The sequence below is a fragment of the Lolium perenne genome, chromosome 2 (assembly GCF_019359855.2).
Source record: "Lolium perenne isolate Kyuss_39 chromosome 2, Kyuss_2.0, whole genome shotgun sequence".
NCBI classification, from domain to species: domain Eukaryota; kingdom Viridiplantae; phylum Streptophyta; class Magnoliopsida; order Poales; family Poaceae; genus Lolium; species Lolium perenne.
The window spans coordinates 228,513,610-228,532,156 of record NC_067245.2 but is presented as its reverse complement, the minus strand read 5'-3'; the positions used below and the strand labels follow the sequence as shown (position 1 = coordinate 228,532,156).

At 44.1% G+C, this 18,547-nt stretch overlaps 1 protein-coding gene across 2 annotated transcripts; it reads right to left on the bottom strand.

Moving 5' to 3' along the window:
• Nucleotides 1–1,196: 1,196 nt before the first annotated feature.
• Nucleotides 1,197–2,968, bottom strand: LOC127335124 (NAC domain-containing protein 4). Of its 2 annotated transcripts, none has more exons than XM_051361715.2 (4): nt 2,844–2,968; nt 2,390–2,591; nt 2,002–2,294; nt 1,197–1,913 (listed from the first exon to the last, which is right to left on the bottom strand). In XM_051361715.2, exons 2-4 carry the CDS (start codon nt 2,571–2,573, stop codon nt 1,419–1,421), a joined length of 972 nt encoding a protein of 323 aa, XP_051217675.1. In that variant the 5' UTR covers nt 2,574–2,591; nt 2,844–2,968; the 3' UTR covers nt 1,197–1,418. The 2 variants fall into 2 exon arrangements, with proteins under 2 accessions (XP_051217675.1, XP_071682618.1); XM_071826517.1 differs by lacking the exon at nt 2,844–2,968 and adding an exon at nt 2,687–2,794.
• Nucleotides 2,969–18,547: the final 15,579 nt, after the last annotated feature.

Below are 18,547 nucleotides of genomic sequence, written 5' to 3'. Positions count from 1 at the left end.
GGCTAATCTTTCATTTCTCCCGTCCGTCGCTACGCTTTCGCACCCAATCGCCACTGTTGTTCCCCACACACTCATCCTTCACAGCCATGGCGCCGAAAGCTTTCATACCGTCATTGAAGACGAAGGTGGATGGTCCGAAGGGCGCGACGATGCTCTTTAGCAAACCGCGCAAGGCGCCTACAGCGAAGTTGAATCTTGAGTCGTAGTCAAAACAGATTGGGATAGAGAAGTGGTGCATGAAGGCCGACATCGAGAAGATATAGGCCATCGATGCGGCACGCCGCCTTGTTGACTACTTTGGGCGCCGTCGAGCCCCGGGGGAAGCTAAGGGAGTGGCACGTACGTGCCAGGGAATGCCTCACCATCCTTGCTTGCCTTCTACAACGAAGGCGCCACCATGACATTGTTGTCAAGGTTCACGCCACAGTAACGCCGATAGTGAGCCACATGGCGGATTCACCCCCAACGTCGTGTTTTCCCTATCGTACGATGAGCGGCGGCAACAAGTACCATTCACTGTACCTCCTATCCATGGCATGGAGAGCTGATTAGCTGACCTAACCGCCACTCCTGCTTCCTACGATTAGAATTCTCTGTTGAATAGTCCTGCAATATAATTCTCATGAACTGGATCCACCATGATTTGGATTGAAAACAATAGAGGCTCTACGAGGGCCCACCCAATCAGATGCTAGGGAGCTAATAAGAAGGACCCACATGGGCATTGAGACAAGGCATGGGGAACCAAATTGGTGACACAACCCTGCGTGTTCTCATTCTCTCTGCCAACCTAAGCTCCCTTCCCGTCATGTGTCACACGCACTGTGCGAGGTTGGCGACGTGATGTGATGGCCAGTAATTGAGATTAGATTTGCGTGTGATGGTTGAGATATGCTAGTCATGGGCCAAAGGTAGCAAGATAGTGTAGTAATGGACCATAGCTAGCTCCAGCGCCACCGAATCTTCTTTAGGGTCTAATTTCCTAGATTAGCCGCTAGTGCTAACTGCTATCGCAACAAGTCAAGCTGTTAGGTTCAGGGGTGAGATCATCGCACACTGCATGCATAGTCAGTCAGTCACACACACCTTTTTACATACAGAGAACTAATTAAAGCCTAACTGAGACTTGCTAACGATTGGAAGTTGCCAAATGTCCATATCAGATACTGATTTGTTCAAGTAACCTGGCAAAACGATAATGGACTAGTAGTTCTATCGATCGATGGATCTCAATACAATAATGTTAATTACACCCCCAAATCAAATCACCACACCAGTAATCTACAACTATACAGACCATAATGAAGCTAAGTAATCATAGCAGCTCGCTCGATCTCGCAGGTTTATTTACAGTAATTCAGCACTGGTAACCAATCGGTCGATCGCCACGAACGAGCGGGCTCGTGGAGCTTGGTTGATCAGTAGCCCCAGAGCGCGGGCTCGTGGTCGAACTTTTGGCCGGAGGACGAGGAGATCTCGGGGTTCATGTCGGAGGTGAGTCCCGTGTCCTGCGACGCACTCAGCCTCTCGCCCTTGCACGCAAGCTGTCCGTGGTGGTGGTACCCGGTGCTCTCGAGGAGCTGCACCAGGCTCAGGCCCGCGCCGTGGTGCAGCTGCCCCCCGTACTGCGTGAAGCTCGCCAAGAACGGGGAGGTGCCACCGTGATGGTCCGTCGCCGTCGGGTTGAAGTACTGGCCCGCCTCCAGCGCGCTGTTGGAGAAGCAGGTCACGTGTGCCGCCGGGTCGAATGGCGCGCCGGACATGTCCAGGAGTGGAGGGAGGGGCGTCACGGCGGCCACGGAGGACCCGATCTGCTCCGTCCCCACGCCTCCTTTCTTGGCGGCCGACGACTCCGACGACGACACTACATCTACGAGGCACTTCTTGAACACCCTGCACAGCACCCACTCGTTCTGCCAACGAAACGTCCGGCCGGCGGTCAGCGCCAATGGCCATGCACAGATCGAAGCAGCATGCATACAACAACGGATGGAATTTTACCTTGGGCGTGGTCCTGCTGCCACGGCTGGTGCCGGCGGCTGGGTGGATCTTGCCGTCGAGGCGATACTCGTGCATGACCCAGCCGGACTTCTCGCCCTTGGGCGCCCTCCCGGTGTAGAAGACGAGTGTCTTCTTCATGCCGACCAGCGCCTTGCCCCGGAAGATGTCCCTGTCCTTGCCGGTGGCCTTCCAGTACCCGGCCTCCGTCGCCCTGTTGGTCCGCAGCCCCGTCGGGTACTTGCGGTCCTTGAGCACGAAGAAGTACCACTCCTTCTCCCCCATCCGAGCCAGCGCTGCATGCACACAAACACGCACAGGCGTTCTTGATCAGCTCGTGCCTAAGATGGTTGGTGCGTGTAGGGGAAGAAGTGCTGTGATCGATGCTTACATGGCAGGTCCCAGGGCTCGCACTTGTTGAGATCCGCCACGGAGACGGCGAGGGCGGCGAACTGGGCATCGGCGACCTTCTTTGCCAGGTAGTGCGTGATGAGCTCCTCGTCCGTCGGGTGGAACCGGAAGCCCGGCGGCAGCTCCATGGCGCGCTGCTCATCCTGCTCCTCGTGCTGCTCCATCGTATCAATTGCTGATCCCTGAAATGAACATTGGCACATAGAGTCAGTCAATATGCATAAACTGGCTAGGACAAGGCAACACATCGGCAAGACTAATTCAGTATCCATCACACCTCTTGAAATTAACCAAACAAATCTCAGAAGCTGGAATAATGGATGATAAGTACATATATAGCAGGCATGCAAGAAGAATCCATTAGAAAGAACAGCGAGGAAAGAGTAGAGAGAGATCGGGATCAGAAGGGTGACAACAATAAGGTAATCGATTACCTTTTGGAACTGATGATGATAGGGATTCAGATTGATCGAAGGGGAGTTGTTGAAGAGAAAGTAAAGCGAAATGGAGGTGGTGCGCTTAAATACAGGAATTTCTAGTCTAGACGCGAGAGGGGATCGATCCTTTTAGTAGAAAGAGACGTGGCGGTGCAAGGAACTCATGGGGGATAAAGTTCAAAACAAGAAAAAAGAACCCAATGGGGATAGATGCTCCTACATTGGGCGTGCTTGCACTGACCAAAACTAAACGAACGGTAAATTTAGTGTAGCCACTATGCTTTTATGAACTTGGTTTATTGTTTGTTAAATTTAGTACTCCGTAGAAATAATGATTTATCATCAGTCAACTCATAATAGTATTCACATCAATGTTTCCTTTTCATCATTTTTGCAATTGCACAAACCCTGAAATATAATTGACCAGTTCTGTTTTGTAAATAGTTACTTCTCGGGCCTGTTTAATACAACAATAGACCAAAGTATTTTACCCTAACTTTTGTTATCTTTGTGGCTTTGTGCTTGGCGAAATGATTTCTTAAAAAATCATGTATGCTGAATACATTAATAGAGCCACAAGTACCAACTATACATTGTTTCTACAACTCTACAGAGCTTAAGAGGACACACCAACCTAGTAAGTGTTGCAAGCAACATGACGATTTACTACTGAATTTTGGATTTATTTTATCCATTGGATTTGCAAGAAAGAGTACATTCGTTTATATTAGACAGACGAAACATATATACCTTCTATCTAAAACATTTAAAACAGTTATCTGGTTTATTTATTGATATACACATTTTATGAAATTCTACGTCGATGTTTAATGATGGCCTGCTCATTCTATGATGGTGTTGATGCTCGATTAGAGGCTGGTCTACCGACAAAAATTACACACTTCCAAAGAAAGATGTAGTCGAACCTTATCTGCTCATGGGCCAATGGATCGGGCGATGGCCAACATGCTAAACCAGTAGCTCGGAGGGAGCACATTGGTCAAAATACGTGGAAAAGAGAAAAAGGTTTTGCGGTAAACCGTATTTTCATCCATGAAACCGTGCATTGATAGGTCCATGATCCTGGCGGTGCATTTGGGTTTACCGCAAAATATTTGTAGGCCGGTCCAAAATGCAGTTCTAATTGGACTTTTTTTGGGGGTGTGTGTGTGTGTGTGTGTGGGGGGGGAGGGGCAGATACCGCATTATCATATTAGGTACAATTTTTGTGTGTCGGGCCAATACGCGGGATTTGCTCTAAGTACCGCAAATGACATGACAATTACTAATCTACTACTGAATTTTGGATTTATTTTATCCATGCAAATTGGATTCAGGCAATACATTATTTTATATTAGAGAAAACAAAATGAACATTCCATATTTCTACAGTATTATAATTTTTTTTTGCTGATTTATTGATTGCTATATCCGTTATGTGAAGTTTTATCTCGATTTAATGATGGCCTGATCATACTCCATGATGCACTTGATGCTGGATATATCATAGGCTGGCCTACCGACACACACTGCACACTTCCAAAGAAAGATGCAGTCCAACCCGATCTGCCCAAGGGCCAATGGATGGAGCCATGGCAGGCATGATGAACCAGTAGCTCAGAGACAGCACACTAGTCACAAGATGATACTAACCGAATAGTGCACGATCACAACGTCTGTACATGCATCCAAGGAAAGATAATCATGCAGATCATCATCCATTTCTTAAGGACCGTTCTCTCTGTCGCCTGCACACTCGACATCTGGTGCCAGTGCACGCACAGAGGATCCACTTGAGTTTGTGGGGCTTAAAACGGAACGGATATGTGTGAGCAGGCAGGGACACTGTACAATATTCCGTGTGTGGGCGTCCACCTGCGAAACTGGACAGATCTATGCTACGGAATTTATTATTGGCATGGGAAGTAAAAAAAGCTATCGAAGAATTCAAATCTATGTTATCTAGATTATTACCTCTGTGGCTGTGTAACCTGTGTAAAACAAACAACTATGGACTCGACAATAATTTTGCATACTGATTAGTACATTAACAATGAATGACTATGAATAGATCGGTAGATTTTTCGCACAAAAGAAGACTTCTTGATGGGGGCCTTTCACATGTAAGTCTTAATGTATATTGGTTATTATCCATATTGCAATAGAAAACTTCATCACAAATGGCTTAGAACAGACATCGCGGAAGTTTTCACGGACTGTCGATAATATGTCACCCCTTTGAGAATGGGCTGTCTAAACTAAAATTAAATTTACTTCCCCAGAACACTAAAAAAATGATGTATTGTATATGTCTTAAGATAGAAGTTGAAATTTTTGATCGCTGGTATATTATTTTAAATAACAAAATTGATAAGCATAGTTTTTGAGAAGTACTTTCCAGAATATCATCGTTTTGTTAGTCCTTATACATACATCACAGTGGTAACTAGTGGTCAAGCCTATATTCTCATGATCATGTCACTATCCAAAAACCTCATTTTTTACCGTGTACTGGAGGGTACATTTTGATTCTGACTTATCTGAAAGTTATGTTGGTGATATTCTTTTCAAAAATAAAAAAATGCAAAATAGTTAAATGTGAAGAACGTCGATGATGTTTTCATATCTACGCATGATGGTAATCTCAAAAGGCATGGGATGGTTGATAGGCAACAGCTGTAAGGCTAATTACAAATGAAATCAAGCAGTTTAGGAAGAAGTAAAAAAATTACAACAATACTAGGATGCGGTACACCTTTCGCACGCCCCCATTGTGAAGGAGTTTTGGTCAAAAAAGGATTGTCGGTATGTAAGTTGATTTTGAAGTTCTAATGTATACAGAGTTTTGTTCAAAATAACAAAAAAATGATTATTTATAAGATGAGTATGAAATTTTATTTATAGGATTATGTGCAATTTCAACATTTTAGAAAAAAACACAATTTTATAAATTTTGTGATGTTGTAAAAAAAGGATGATGCTGTAAAAAAACACAAATTTAGCAATTTGGTGCAACTTCAGCATTTTGAGGTGAAGCTGACTCAAGTTAGAAATAAGGACAATATCTTCATCAGCCGAAAAATAGTTAACCCATAAAATATAATAATTGACTGATAGATTGACTATGTCCCCTGTTTGTGTACGGTTAATTCACCCCGATCTATGTAGCGTGAACACGCTCTGTCACTATCGAGAAGACTCAAGAGGAGATATATTTACTAAAAAAATCGCCATCTTCAGATCGTTCTTTGCCTAACAATATTTTGATGAAAATGTAAAAGGCCAAATATTAACACATAAGTACTTGTACAAAGTTAGAGCCGAGTCTATCTACTAATGGGAGGAACACACTTGGAACTATGCATATATCTGCCCGATTGGCATCATTGTGCTCAATAAAAGGAATGAGAGAACCTCCAATAGAAAAATATTGGAAAGGAAAAATACTTCTAACATGAATCTGTTCCCATGCAATAGTCAGGAATTCTTGACGGTATCTAGCTGGAACAACCTGCTCTTCCTGAATACCTTGATTCAAGGACAAAGAATTTCCTGCTGCTATCATATAATATTCATCTCTATTTGGTGATAGATAAACTACCTGTCTTGATTTTTTTTTTTTTGCTTTCTCAGCAGATATTTCATAAAACGGGCTCTCTATGGATCCCCACAAGTGATTAATTCTCGCATGAATTGCTTAAATGGGTAGTACATGTACATCACAGCAGTGTGTGTAGTTGCCAAGTGGGTCCAGCTACATGACAAAATTCATTTTTTCTCTTCTTTTGTAAGACGCTACATGACATGATTGATTAATTGGTGCCATGAAGTTGATGAGCCATGGTATCCCCTGCCTAGCTAATATCTAGAGCTTGCCGCCTCCCATGCTGGCAATTGCGTGGCCATCTGTTGGTTCAGAATGGCTCGATCAGCTGCCGACAAAAAGGCTTCTTTCAGGCTCTCATGTGCACAATGTGCCGCTGGAACACACAAAATGATATTGGTTATCCATATGTCCATATAGCAATGGAGAACTTTATCGCAAATGGTTCAGAACTAACATCGCGGAAATTCTCACAAACCGTCGTCAATTTTGCAAATAGGTTCTCCAAATTTGAACTAACTTTACTCCCTCTAGAACACACACACACACACAAATGACGGTTTGGACATGTTTAAGATAGAACTGATTTTATTACCGCCGATATTATTTTCAGCTATTCAAATTAGGAACTTGAAATTCATATATATAGTTTTTGAGAAGTACATTCCAAAATATTATCATTTAGTTGGCCCTCAAACATATATTGCAATGAGAACAAGCGGCCAAGTCTATATCCTTAGTTTCCCACGAACTTTTGGTTCTGATTTATTCGGAAGTTCCATAGGTGCGATTTTTTTTTTAAAAAAAAGGAGTTATGAATAAATGTGAAGAACATCATTTGAGCTATTTTAGGCAGCAATGGTGCCGACACTAAGGATTTCTATGGTGATGCTTTCATATGTAGAAAGCGGACGGTTGCAAGGCATCATGACATATCCCGGTGAAATCAAGCAGGTTAGAAATAAGAAACCCAAATGTAAGAACAATGAGACTAGCATTAGAAATCAAGCAGTTTATGCGAAGGAATTTTTGTTCAAACAATAAAATGTACTCCCTCCGTCTGACACTTTTGGTGAGACGGAGGGAGTATGTTTGTAAGTTGATTGTGTAAGTCTTATTTATACAAGATTTCTTTTTTCAAAATAAGAAACAATGATTAAGTTGAGTATGACATTTTATTTACAAGTTGACGATTCAAACTATTCTTTATAAGTTGACGATTCCAAATGTTATTATTTATACAAGAGTGTACTACTAACAGAATTTTAGAAATTTTGTGCAATTTAAGCATTTTTACGTATACCTTGCTCTGAGTTCTTAATTTTTTAGGGAAGACAGCAGAGCTGCTCCTTGATCAGTGAACAGCCAGGTCATCGTTAACTCTCAGCAGCGGAATCAACCCTTCGGCGCCATTCCTTAAGCTTGACAAATATTTTTTCTATCACTTAGAAATAACATCTTTCTCAGCCAACAAAAACAGCAAACCCGCAATACTATAATACACTATAGTACGGTTGATTCATCTACAAACTTTACCAATTGCTGAACGCTCCGTGTCGCTATCGAGAAGAATCAAAGAAGAGATATTATATATTTACTAAAAAAACGTCATCTCGAGAGTCGAGATCGTTCTTGGCCTAACAATAATACTTTGCCGAAAACGTAGCAGGCCAAATCTTACCGCAGAAGAGATGTCGAAAGTTAGAGCCGAATCTACTAACGGGAGGAGGGAACTTGGAAATGCATATATCTGATGTACTGCAGAAGGAACTTTGTGATCTCAGATTGGTAGTTTTGCTCTGCCGTTAGCTGTACATCACAGCACTGTGTGTAGGTGCCAAGTGTGGATCCCCAGCTACATACAGTAGCAAATTTGATTTATCTGTTTTCTCTTTGGAGACGCTACATGACATGATTGATTAATTGGTGCTACGACGTTTTTTTTGAGAAGTCGGCAGGTGAGCTGCTCGATATATTAATAGAAGAGTAGAGATTAACACAAGTACAAACGGCTAAAAAACATGACGATCCAAGCAGGTTTAGCCAGACCCTGCTGGTGGGAAACTAACACAGCCCAAGACGACTACTCGCGTGGTCTGGTGATCTTCGCACCCGCTAGGTCCCAAGCGGCCGCCTCGTCGGTGATCTTGGCCACCGTGGATTCCACTGAGGAGGTGAGCTGTCTAAACGTGCGGGCGTTCCTCTCTAACCAAATCTGCCAGAGCACCAGGAGACTCCAGGAGCGAACACGAGAAGCCTCCGCCGCCGGGAGCCCAGCGGAGAGGCTTGCTAGCCAGTCCACGGACCTAGGGGACACACCCCAGCTCAGGGGATCCAGGGAGGGTGCCATGGCGACAGTGGCCACCCTTGCCCAGATTTGGCGCGCGTGCGGGCAGTCGATGAAGAAATGCATGCTAGTCTCCAAGTTACGCATGCAAAGGGGGCAGAAGTATCCATTCGGCCATTGCCTAGCGAGCAATCTGTCGGCCGTCATCAAGCGGTTCTGTACAAAGAGCCAGGCAAAGAAACGACAGCGCGGCGCGGCCCATGGCTTCCAGATAAGCGGGACAAAGGGGAAGTCCACGGCGCCCACAAACTGGATCCGGTATGCCGACGTTGATGAGCCATGTCATGGCATCCCCTGCCTAGCGGAGATCTAGAGCTTGCCCCCTCCCATGCTGGCAATGGCGTGGTTCAGAATGACGAGACCAGCTGCCGACAAAAAGGCTCCTTTCAGGCTCTTTTCATGCATGTGTGCACAATGTGCCCGCTGGAACGGTCGACGAAGCTACACTGTCATGGTCGTGGCTTTCTTCTCCCTAATCAATCGTGGCCGGGGAACGCGAACCATTAGCCTGTGAAATTTAGACACAATTCACCTGGTAATCTGAATCTGAGCCGCGATTGTTCAAGGACGGAAATTAAGGTTGCCGTGCGTGCGCGCAAAGCTTCCATGCGTCTTAGAGCATGTCTACCAGGCCCCTTATAACCCGCCCACCCCGTAAAATTCCGGCGAGATACGGGGCAGGCGCGGTTTGGGCCGTCTAGCAGGCCCCGTATTCGGGCCGCCCCGTTTCGGCGGAATACGGGGCCCAGGAAATCGGCCCCTCCGCCCCCTACTTATACCGGGCGCAGGTGCGAGTGAGGGGTTTGTTGGATAATTAGGCACAATTTCCATGATTAATTTCAGAATATTAAACATGACGACAGTAACTACTAACATATGAAACTCGAACATACTAGATGCAGTGATCAACATGAACAGTAGCAGAGCAAACAGTACAACATCCATCGCTAAATAGATCGAGATATGTCGCACGTACCGATCTGGTGGAGGTGGCGGTGAAGGTGTAGCAGACGATGTCGTAGCAGTAACGTTGTTGATGACAACGTTGTTGATGACGGGGACGACTGGTCGAAGTAGACGGCGTTGAAGACGACGGTAGGCAGCACCGCCCGACTTGGACGGAAGGCGACCCGTGATGAAGAGCTTGAGCAGTCGCGCAGAGCGCTTCCCAAAAACCTAATTCGCCCTCTCCCGTACAGGATCACAAGGACGAGTGGTTCCGGAGACCTGCTCTCCCGTTTGCCGATGCACGTCGGCGCACGGGATGGAGTAGACTACGATGGCGGCGCAAGCAGAGCCGGGCAAGAGATTATATAGGCTCGGGAAACCCTAGGCAACGTGGGCCACGCCCACGTCGCACGAACGTTTCGTTTTCCTGAGCTGCAAAAAGTAAGGAAAGTCTCGGCTCGAGGCTCAATCCACTCACCACGAGCGCGACGTGTCGTGTCGTGTCGAGTCGAGTCGAGTCGAGTCGAGACGAGCGAGCGAGGAGGAGGAGGAGCGCGCGCGTGTAGCACTCCTATTCTCACTCACTTACTAGTGGTGGAACAACCCACCTTATAAGGTGGTCTAACTTCCTCCCAACTTTCCATGTGGGACTAAACTTCCCACCTCTTGTCACTCCCTAGTGAGCTGCCACCAACTTGGGCTCAAACTCACAAGGCTGCCACTATGTGGGCTTTGAGATTTATAGGAAAAACTGAAATCTAATTTAGGCCACTAAAAGTGGGCCCAATATTTCAACAATCCCCCACCAGATCTCAAATCCCCATTTAGAGATTTACCAATACTCACTGCTTGTTTATATACCAGTGTTTTAGCGGAGACTGTTAAGTTGAACTTCCGCCTAGAACCTTAAGCTACATCCATTCACACTTGAACAATGGACTAAGCCTTGAATTGCAAGTTTTGCGTGAACAGGGTTTCACTCAAAGTCATGACCAGTACATGGCTGCCAGTAGCCTACCCCGCGGGTGAAGCATATGCGTCATACTTCGTGGTCTCTTCATGAGTTTACTAGAGATCACCCAAATCTCATAGATTGCGACGTTTAACAATCAGACTCATATAGGTGTGTTATTTCAAGAATGCTCTGTAGGACAGCATCTTTGCTAATATAGCCAACATAAACACATTAAGGCTTGTTGCCAACCTGCCTTACAGCAATTGAGAGTTGTGCATCTTCACTTAGAGAGGGTTACATAATACTCTCCTCAATTAAACCACTAGTTTGTTCTTCCTAGGTCCTAATTCACAGGATCTCCGATCACAAAGGTTGGGTTACCACTATGGTGTAACATCAACGGGTCTCAAACCCATCTCCCTCGATGCACTCTCTATCACATTACGTGATAGTCCCTTTGTAAAGGGATCTGCCAGGTTTTTGTCTGTTTGAATATATGTAATAGTTATTACTCCGGAGTTTCGCAATTTCCTGACAGACTTCAAACGTCTCTTGACGTGTCTTGATGACTTCGCGTTATCCTTAGAATTGTTCACTTTGACAATTACAGTTTGATTGTCACAATTCAAAAGGATTGCCGGAACAGGTTTTTCAACCACAGGCAAGTCCATCAAGAGCTCACACAACCATTCTGATTCAACAGTGGTTGTGTCTAAAGCAGTAAGTTCTGCTTCCATAGTTGACCTCGTCAATATGGTTTGCTTGCAAGATCTCCATGATACTGCGCCACCTCCAAAGGTAAATACATACCCACTTGTGGCGTACAGATCAGCTACATCTGAGATCCAATTCGAATCACTATATCCTTCAAGCACAGCTGGGTGCCTGAAGAGTGAATCCCATAACTCATTGTACCACATAGGTAGCGCATGACCCTATCAAGTGCATGCCAATGATCAGTACCCGGGTTTGACATGAACCTACTCAACTTGCTAACAGCAAAAGAGATATCGGGTCTAGTCGCGCTCGCTAAGTACATGAGTGAGCCAAGGATCTGAGAATATCTCAATTGATCTATGGCAATCCTCCGATTCTTGCGTAGTGTCACACTGGGATCATAAGGTGTTGGAGAAGACTTGCTATCAATATAGCCGAACCGGCTCAAAATCTTCTCAACATAATGGGATTGCGTTAGAGTAATCCCACTCTCGTTCTTAATCAGCTTGATGTTCAGAATCACATCAGCTTCTCCCAGATCTTTCATATCAAAGCTCTTTGACAAGAAAGACTTGACCTCGTGTATTACTCTCATGTTTGTACCAAAGATCAGAATATCATCCACATACAAACATAGTATAACACCTTCGCCCCCACCATGGCGATAGTAAACACACTTGTCAGCCTCATTGACAACAAAGCCTACAGAAGTTAAAGTTCTGTCAAACTTCTCATGCCATTGCTTAGGTGCTTGTTTCAGTCCATATAAAGATTTCAGCAACTTGCACACCTTTCTTTCTTCACCTTTTACTACAAACCCATCAGGCTGATCCATATAGATTTCCTCTTCCAACTCTCCATTAAGGAAAGCTGTCTTTACGTCCATTTGATGAACGATAAGACCATAGGAGGCAGCCATGGATAGTAGTACTCGAATGGTGGTAAGTCTAGCGACAGGTGAATAGGTGTCGAAGTAATCTTCGCCTTCTCTCTGTGTGTAGCCTTTCGCTACAAGCCGCGCCTTGTACTTTTCAATAGTACCATCAGGTCTTAGCTTCTTCTTGAACACCCATTTGCAGCCCACAGGCTTGTATCCATGGGGTCGTTCTGATAGCTCCCAAGTTCCATTAGAAAGAATCGAGTCCATCTCGTTATGGACAGCTTCTTTCCAGTCATCTGCATCTGGAGATGCATATGCCTCTGCAATGGACGTGGGAGTATCATCCACAAGGTACACAATGAAATCATCACCAAAGGATTTTTCAATCCTTCGTCTCTTGCTCCGTTTAGGAGCTTCATTGTCATCCTTCTCAATAACATTCTCATGTGATTGTTCAAAATACTCATTAGATGTACTGGACTCAGAAATTATCTCAGTAGAAATTCTAGCAATGCTATGCATATCTTTCATAGGAAACATATTCTCAAAAAATGTTGCATCACGAGATTCCATAATAGTATCAACATGCATATCAGGTACCTCCGATTGAACTACTAAAAATCTATATCCTACACTCCGAGGAGCATAACCTAGAAAGATACAATCCACTGTCTTTGGTCCAAGTTTGCGCTTCTTAGTAATTGGAATATTGACTTTCGCCAAACATCCCCATGTGCGCAAATACGAAAGTGATGGTTTTCTCCCAGCCCACTCCTCGTAAGGGGTTTTATCTTTATTCTTGTTAGGAACTCTATTCAGGACATGACATGAAGTCAACAAAGCCTCCCCCCACCATGCCTTTGATAAACCAGCAGTGGCTAACATGGAATTCACCAAGTCAGTCAGCGTGCGGTTTTTCCTCTCGGCAACCCCGTTTGATTGGGGTGAATAGGGAGGCGTCCTCTCATGAATAATACCATGTTCCTCACAGAATTCATCAAAGATTTTAGGAAAATATTCGCCACCACGATCCGACCTGAGACGCTTGATCTTTCTCTCTAGTTGATTTTCAACTTCGGCCTTATAAATTTTAAAGTAGTCTAAAGCTTCATCTTTAGTTCGCAACAAATAAACATAGCAAAATCTAGTCGCATCATCAATCAATGTCATGAAATATCTCTTTCCACCTTTTGTCAACACACCATTCATCTCGCATAGATCAGAATGTATGAGTTCTAGAGGTGCCAAGTTTCTCTCCTCGGCCGCCTTGTGAGGCTTTGTCAACACCCGGATTTTTAGGTCCAGATGCCTATTATGCCATTCATCGCAATCCCAGGAATATTGTTTTTGCGAGACATAATAGATTAATATCACAACACATCATTCATTACAACGCATAATTGTCTTACAACAAAGGATCACATGATCCAGTCTCATTACAATAGTAGATGATCTATTGATCAATTACAAAACACATAGCGGAAGCGAAGTAGCGTAGTAGTAGCGGTCATGGTCCATCTGTTCCACAGGCAACTGTTGACGTCAGGAGTGATCCTAGTTGTCGTAGACGTCCTGCTGTCCTTCTTCCGGGTTCTGGTACTCCTCTTCATAGTCTGGCCATTTGAATAGCCAGGGACAAAGCCATGAGTACTTTAAAGTACTCGCAAACTAATACTAAGGTAAGTATTATCAATTAGGGAAGGGGATGCTAAGCTCTAGTTTCATTTGCATAAAGCTAGTTTTATTTCATAAACATTTAGTAAAAGCCTCTTCATTTGCCTAACTTACTCAAGTGGGAACATTAGTGTCATTCCCACAACTCTGTTGTGATTCAAAATCAAATTCACCATCTCAAGTTCAAATCACAAGTCACCCTTCACATGTCACATTTTTGAAAAAAAGTCTGATGACGGAACTGTATGGCCTTTCCAACCGTCCATAACCGTGGACGCGGCTATTCGAATAGATCTACACTCTGCAGAGGTCGTACACTTGTGCCACAACATTTGCAATAATCCGTCGGTTAATCGGCTCCTGATTTACCACACTCCGTGTGCGGACTACCAACCATAACCTTTCACTTACATATCCTAGTATAGGCATCTCTCCCCATGAGCTTGGCCTCCCAGTGAAGACAAACTGTCAGCCTGGGAACTGCACAGGGCTTGGGCCGGACATTCACCTCATTTCACGTCATTTCATATCACTTCACTTTTGTAGAGGCAGCCTCCAGCATAACCCCGATGACGCTTGTTTAGAGGGAACCCATACTAAGATACATAAACTTCTAGTTAAGCCCTACCCATATCAGGTATTGTGGGGGTACTTGCAAAAATTGGAATGGTATCGCATCCGAACCCAACCATCAGTTTTTGTAAAAATTCACCAAGTCATTCACCAGTCATATTCACCTTCAAAATCTTTCAATAGAATGACTCATCATTCCAAGGTTTTCAAAGTCATTTCAATTCACAAGCTCCCAACCAGAGTAGCCACTTTTGATACTGAGCACTAGCAACTAATCCTGAGGGGTGCTAACTAGCTTATAGCCTTCTAGGCTAAGTTTGATACTCTTGTAGTATTCTATCTCTAGACCAAAGTTAACTATAAAAGCAAAATATAAATAATCAAAGACAAAAGCTTGTAAGAGTAAAACTGGGAAAATAGGATCATAAGCATAAAGTAAAAAGTAGTGGTGAGTGTGCCTTGCTCTAGTAGAGCTTTGCACTTTGCAAGAATATTAGCTGGCAAGGGTGTTAGCTTGCATTGGTAATAGCTTTCAATAATATAGCTTGCATTAGTCTAACTTGCATTGGTAATAGCTTGCAAGGTGTTAGCTTGCCTTGGTTGTTGAGGTGATCAAAGTGGTCTTCTTCTCCTTGGAAGTAGATCTCCTCCTCCTCTTGATACTCCTCGGTACTAGCGTCTAAAATACGAATACGAGGATACAATCACCAAACAATTCATTGGCTATTCCAAACATCACATATATTCACATAAACTATTCTATTCACACAACTAATACCATTTGGTGCATTGGTGGTATTGCTTTGAGGAAGAATAATTTCCTCTCATTTTATATGTAAATGATAGTTTCCATATAGTTCTTGAGGAATAATTTCCTCTCATTGAATCTTCTTTAAGATTTAATTTCTCAAATCATCACACATGAATTTATGTTGACCCAAGTCAACCATTCATCATCATCATTTGAGAAAATGATTTAAATGAGGTAGGGATACCTCATACCATTTAATAATGCCTATTATGATTTAAGATCTCCAAGTATTTCATGTGAGAGTATTTGACCAGGGGTTCAAACTTCATATGAAAGTACTTGGGACAAGATTTAAATGAAGTGAAACACCTCATATAATTTACACAAGTTGAACTAGCATCACACCTTACTATTAAGTGGGTAAGTGTGTTGTTATCTTATTTAGGAAAAATAATTTCCTCTCATACTAAATAAGGTGTTGCTTTTAATTACTTAGAGAAATAATTTCCTCTCATTATCTTATTAAGATTTAATTTCTCTCATGAACAATATATGACCTAGGTTGACCAAAGTCAACCTCTTCATACTTATCATTTGAGAAAATGATTTAAATGAGGTGAACACCTCATACCTTTTAATCCTAACAAGGTAAGGATTTAATATCATCAACAATTCATGTGAGACCTAAATTACCAGAGTCTCAACCTCATTTTGAAATGTTCAAGACAGGATTTAAATGAGAGAAACATGCTCATAAGATTTAATAAATTGGTTGGAACAATTTAAAAGCTACTATGGCAAACATTTAAAATTCTTAAGTGAGCAATTATGAGACCAAGCAACCAGGGTCATCACATTACTTCATACAACTTGAAAAGATGATTTAAATGAGGTGCTATACCTCATTGATTTAAAAAAATCTTAAATTTGGAAAATTTTAAATGGGCTAGTAATGGCTACATAGCCATTATTTGATTCTAACCCATGATCATATACAGTACCCATATCATATTTTTACATAATCAAATAGAGTTTGTTGAAAGTGAAAAATGAGAGGTGGAATCACCTAAAAATTCAAAAGGGTTGATTTTTAATAATTATTCTAAAGCAGAAAAGTCCCTGTCTTGTTTATTTTCTCACTGTAATTCTACAACATATTTTGATTTGAATCCAGTGTGGTTGGATGGGGCCTTTCATGAGCTTTCTAAATATATAAAATTTGTAAAATTTGGCTCAGTAGATTTGTCCCTATTAAATTTTGAATCTAGCAACAGATTGTAAAATAAATGAAAAAGATTTAAACCATTTTGAATTTAAACGGAGGCGGGAAACTAAATTGGGCCGGCCCAGCTTCGCTGGCGATGCGGGCGGGCCGCCTGACAGTGGGGTCTACTGTCAGGGCGTTTAAAACGCCGAAGCGGTAAGCTGTGTTGTGGACCGTAGGATTAAAAGAGGATCTAACGACGCAGGGTCGTCGTCGACGTCGACGAGCGGCGGCACAGGCACGGCGAGGGTTTGGTGCTGGTGGCTTACCGGAGCTCCGGCGAGGCTCGGCGAGGCGCTGCGGTGGTGTTGTCGAGGACGAGGAGGCAGAGGGTGGTCGCGGCAGAGCTTGGGGTGGAGGATTTCAACGGCGGCGCTGAGCTTCCGTGGCGGCGGACTCCGTCCAAATTCCGGCGACCTCGGGCTTAATTGGAGAGGGGAAGGAGTCAGGGAGATTCAGGGGAGGTAGTGGAGCGAGGTGGTGTGAGAATTTGAGGCAATGGCGCCCTCCTTTTATAGCGGGCGGTCGAGGCCGAGGGGTGCGGGGCAGGTCGACGGTGTGGGGATGGCTACGGTGGGCTAGCGTCATCGGCGAAGGTTCGGACGTGTTGGCGATGTCACCGCGGACACGACAGGCGTCCTGGCGTTGAAAATGGAGCACTGGAGCGTCGGCGTCATCACCATGTACCCGCGCACGGTGGCGGACAGTCGTCGTCGTGGGCGTCGTCTACAGCTCGTCCGCGGCCAACTGGCGGTGTCCGTGAGGTTGAGGGGACCGTGGTGAGTCGATGTGCGCATGGGTAGAGCGAGGGGACGAGTGAGGCGATGGGGCACAGCGGCGTCCGGTCGCGTCCAGGGTTGCCAGCGTGCGCGTCCTGGCGCGCGTGGACGTCTCTGGGCGTGGTCTGGGCGCGCGGCTGCTTGCGTGTGCAAGCGTCGGTTTGACCACGGGATGGCAAGGGCTGGTCCAGGAGAGGTAGGGGGAAGTCCAGGACATGGAGGTGCAGCGTTGAGAAGACCAGAGGGGGAAGTGACAAGGTGATGGCATGGGGGCCGGCATGGTTTGGATTTTGGGTCATGGTGACCAAGAGAGAGAAGTGCAGTGGCTTGGACTGATGATGGGAGGGGTGATGGAGCTCCAGGGCCTCAGAGATGGTCAGGATTGGACTTGGTCCAAACCAAAAATGCAGCATGGGCTTCAAATTTCACTCTGCCCACAAGGTGTTTGTGGGAATGCCCGAAAGAAAGTTTTTGTCAAATTTTGGAAAATCCTTTGGTGGATCTCATTTATATATCCATAGAGAGGGAATGGTGGTGGTGGTGGTCAATTTGGTGAAGAATTGCAAAATGGCAAAAATGAGATGATCTTCTCTTTATTTCAAAGTCATCACTTGTCTCCTCTATTCTGGTCAACCTAGTCAACATGAGATATGGTGGTCAACATGGAAGTTGTTGACCTTGACATGGTCTTGGATGACATGGTCAGAGTTGACCAAGTTTGGTTGAAGAAAAGTCAAAACCAGGGGTGCAAAGTGGTGAAGAAAATATCAAAGTGACATATGACCATTATCATATGTGAGATGGTTTTGAGATTTCCTTTGATTTGATTCTTGTTTCTTTGATGCAATTGTGTTTGTTTATCATATATAAGTATTCTACAAGCAAAGGATCAAGCATTGGTGGCCTTGGTTGAAGATTTGCAAATTTGGCTTTATGTGTATGTGAGTGAGAATGGGATTTTCTCACCATTTGATTTCTCTCCATTTGATTTGACTTTTGTTGACTCTTAAGTGATTCTTATTAGTTGAGAAACATTTTCAAACCATTGAATCCCTTTCACAAGGTCTTGATCCAAGATTTGCAAAATTGGCCATAACACATAAGAGGTGATGTGTTAAGTTTTATTATTTTTGTAAATTGTTCCCCTTGCTTCACTTGGGCATGGGTTAGGGTCAATTTGGTGTTATAATAGGTTGAGAGATGGTTTCC

What these genes read in the sequence shown, in the direction of transcription:
- LOC127335124 (XM_051361715.2), bottom strand. Translation starts at nt 2,573, where the DNA reads ATGGAGCAGCACGAGGAGCAGGATGAGCAGCGCGCCATGGAGCTGCCG. An exon ending in CGAGCCCTGGGACCTGCCAT is followed by an intron (nt 2,295 to 2,389) that starts GTAAGCATCGAT and finishes GTGTGCATGCAG; the next exon opens with CGCTGGCTCGGATGGGGGAG. An exon ending in GCAGCAGGACCACGCCCAAG is followed by an intron (nt 1,914 to 2,001) that starts GTAAAATTCCAT and finishes TTTCGTTGGCAG; the next exon opens with AACGAGTGGGTGCTGTGCAG.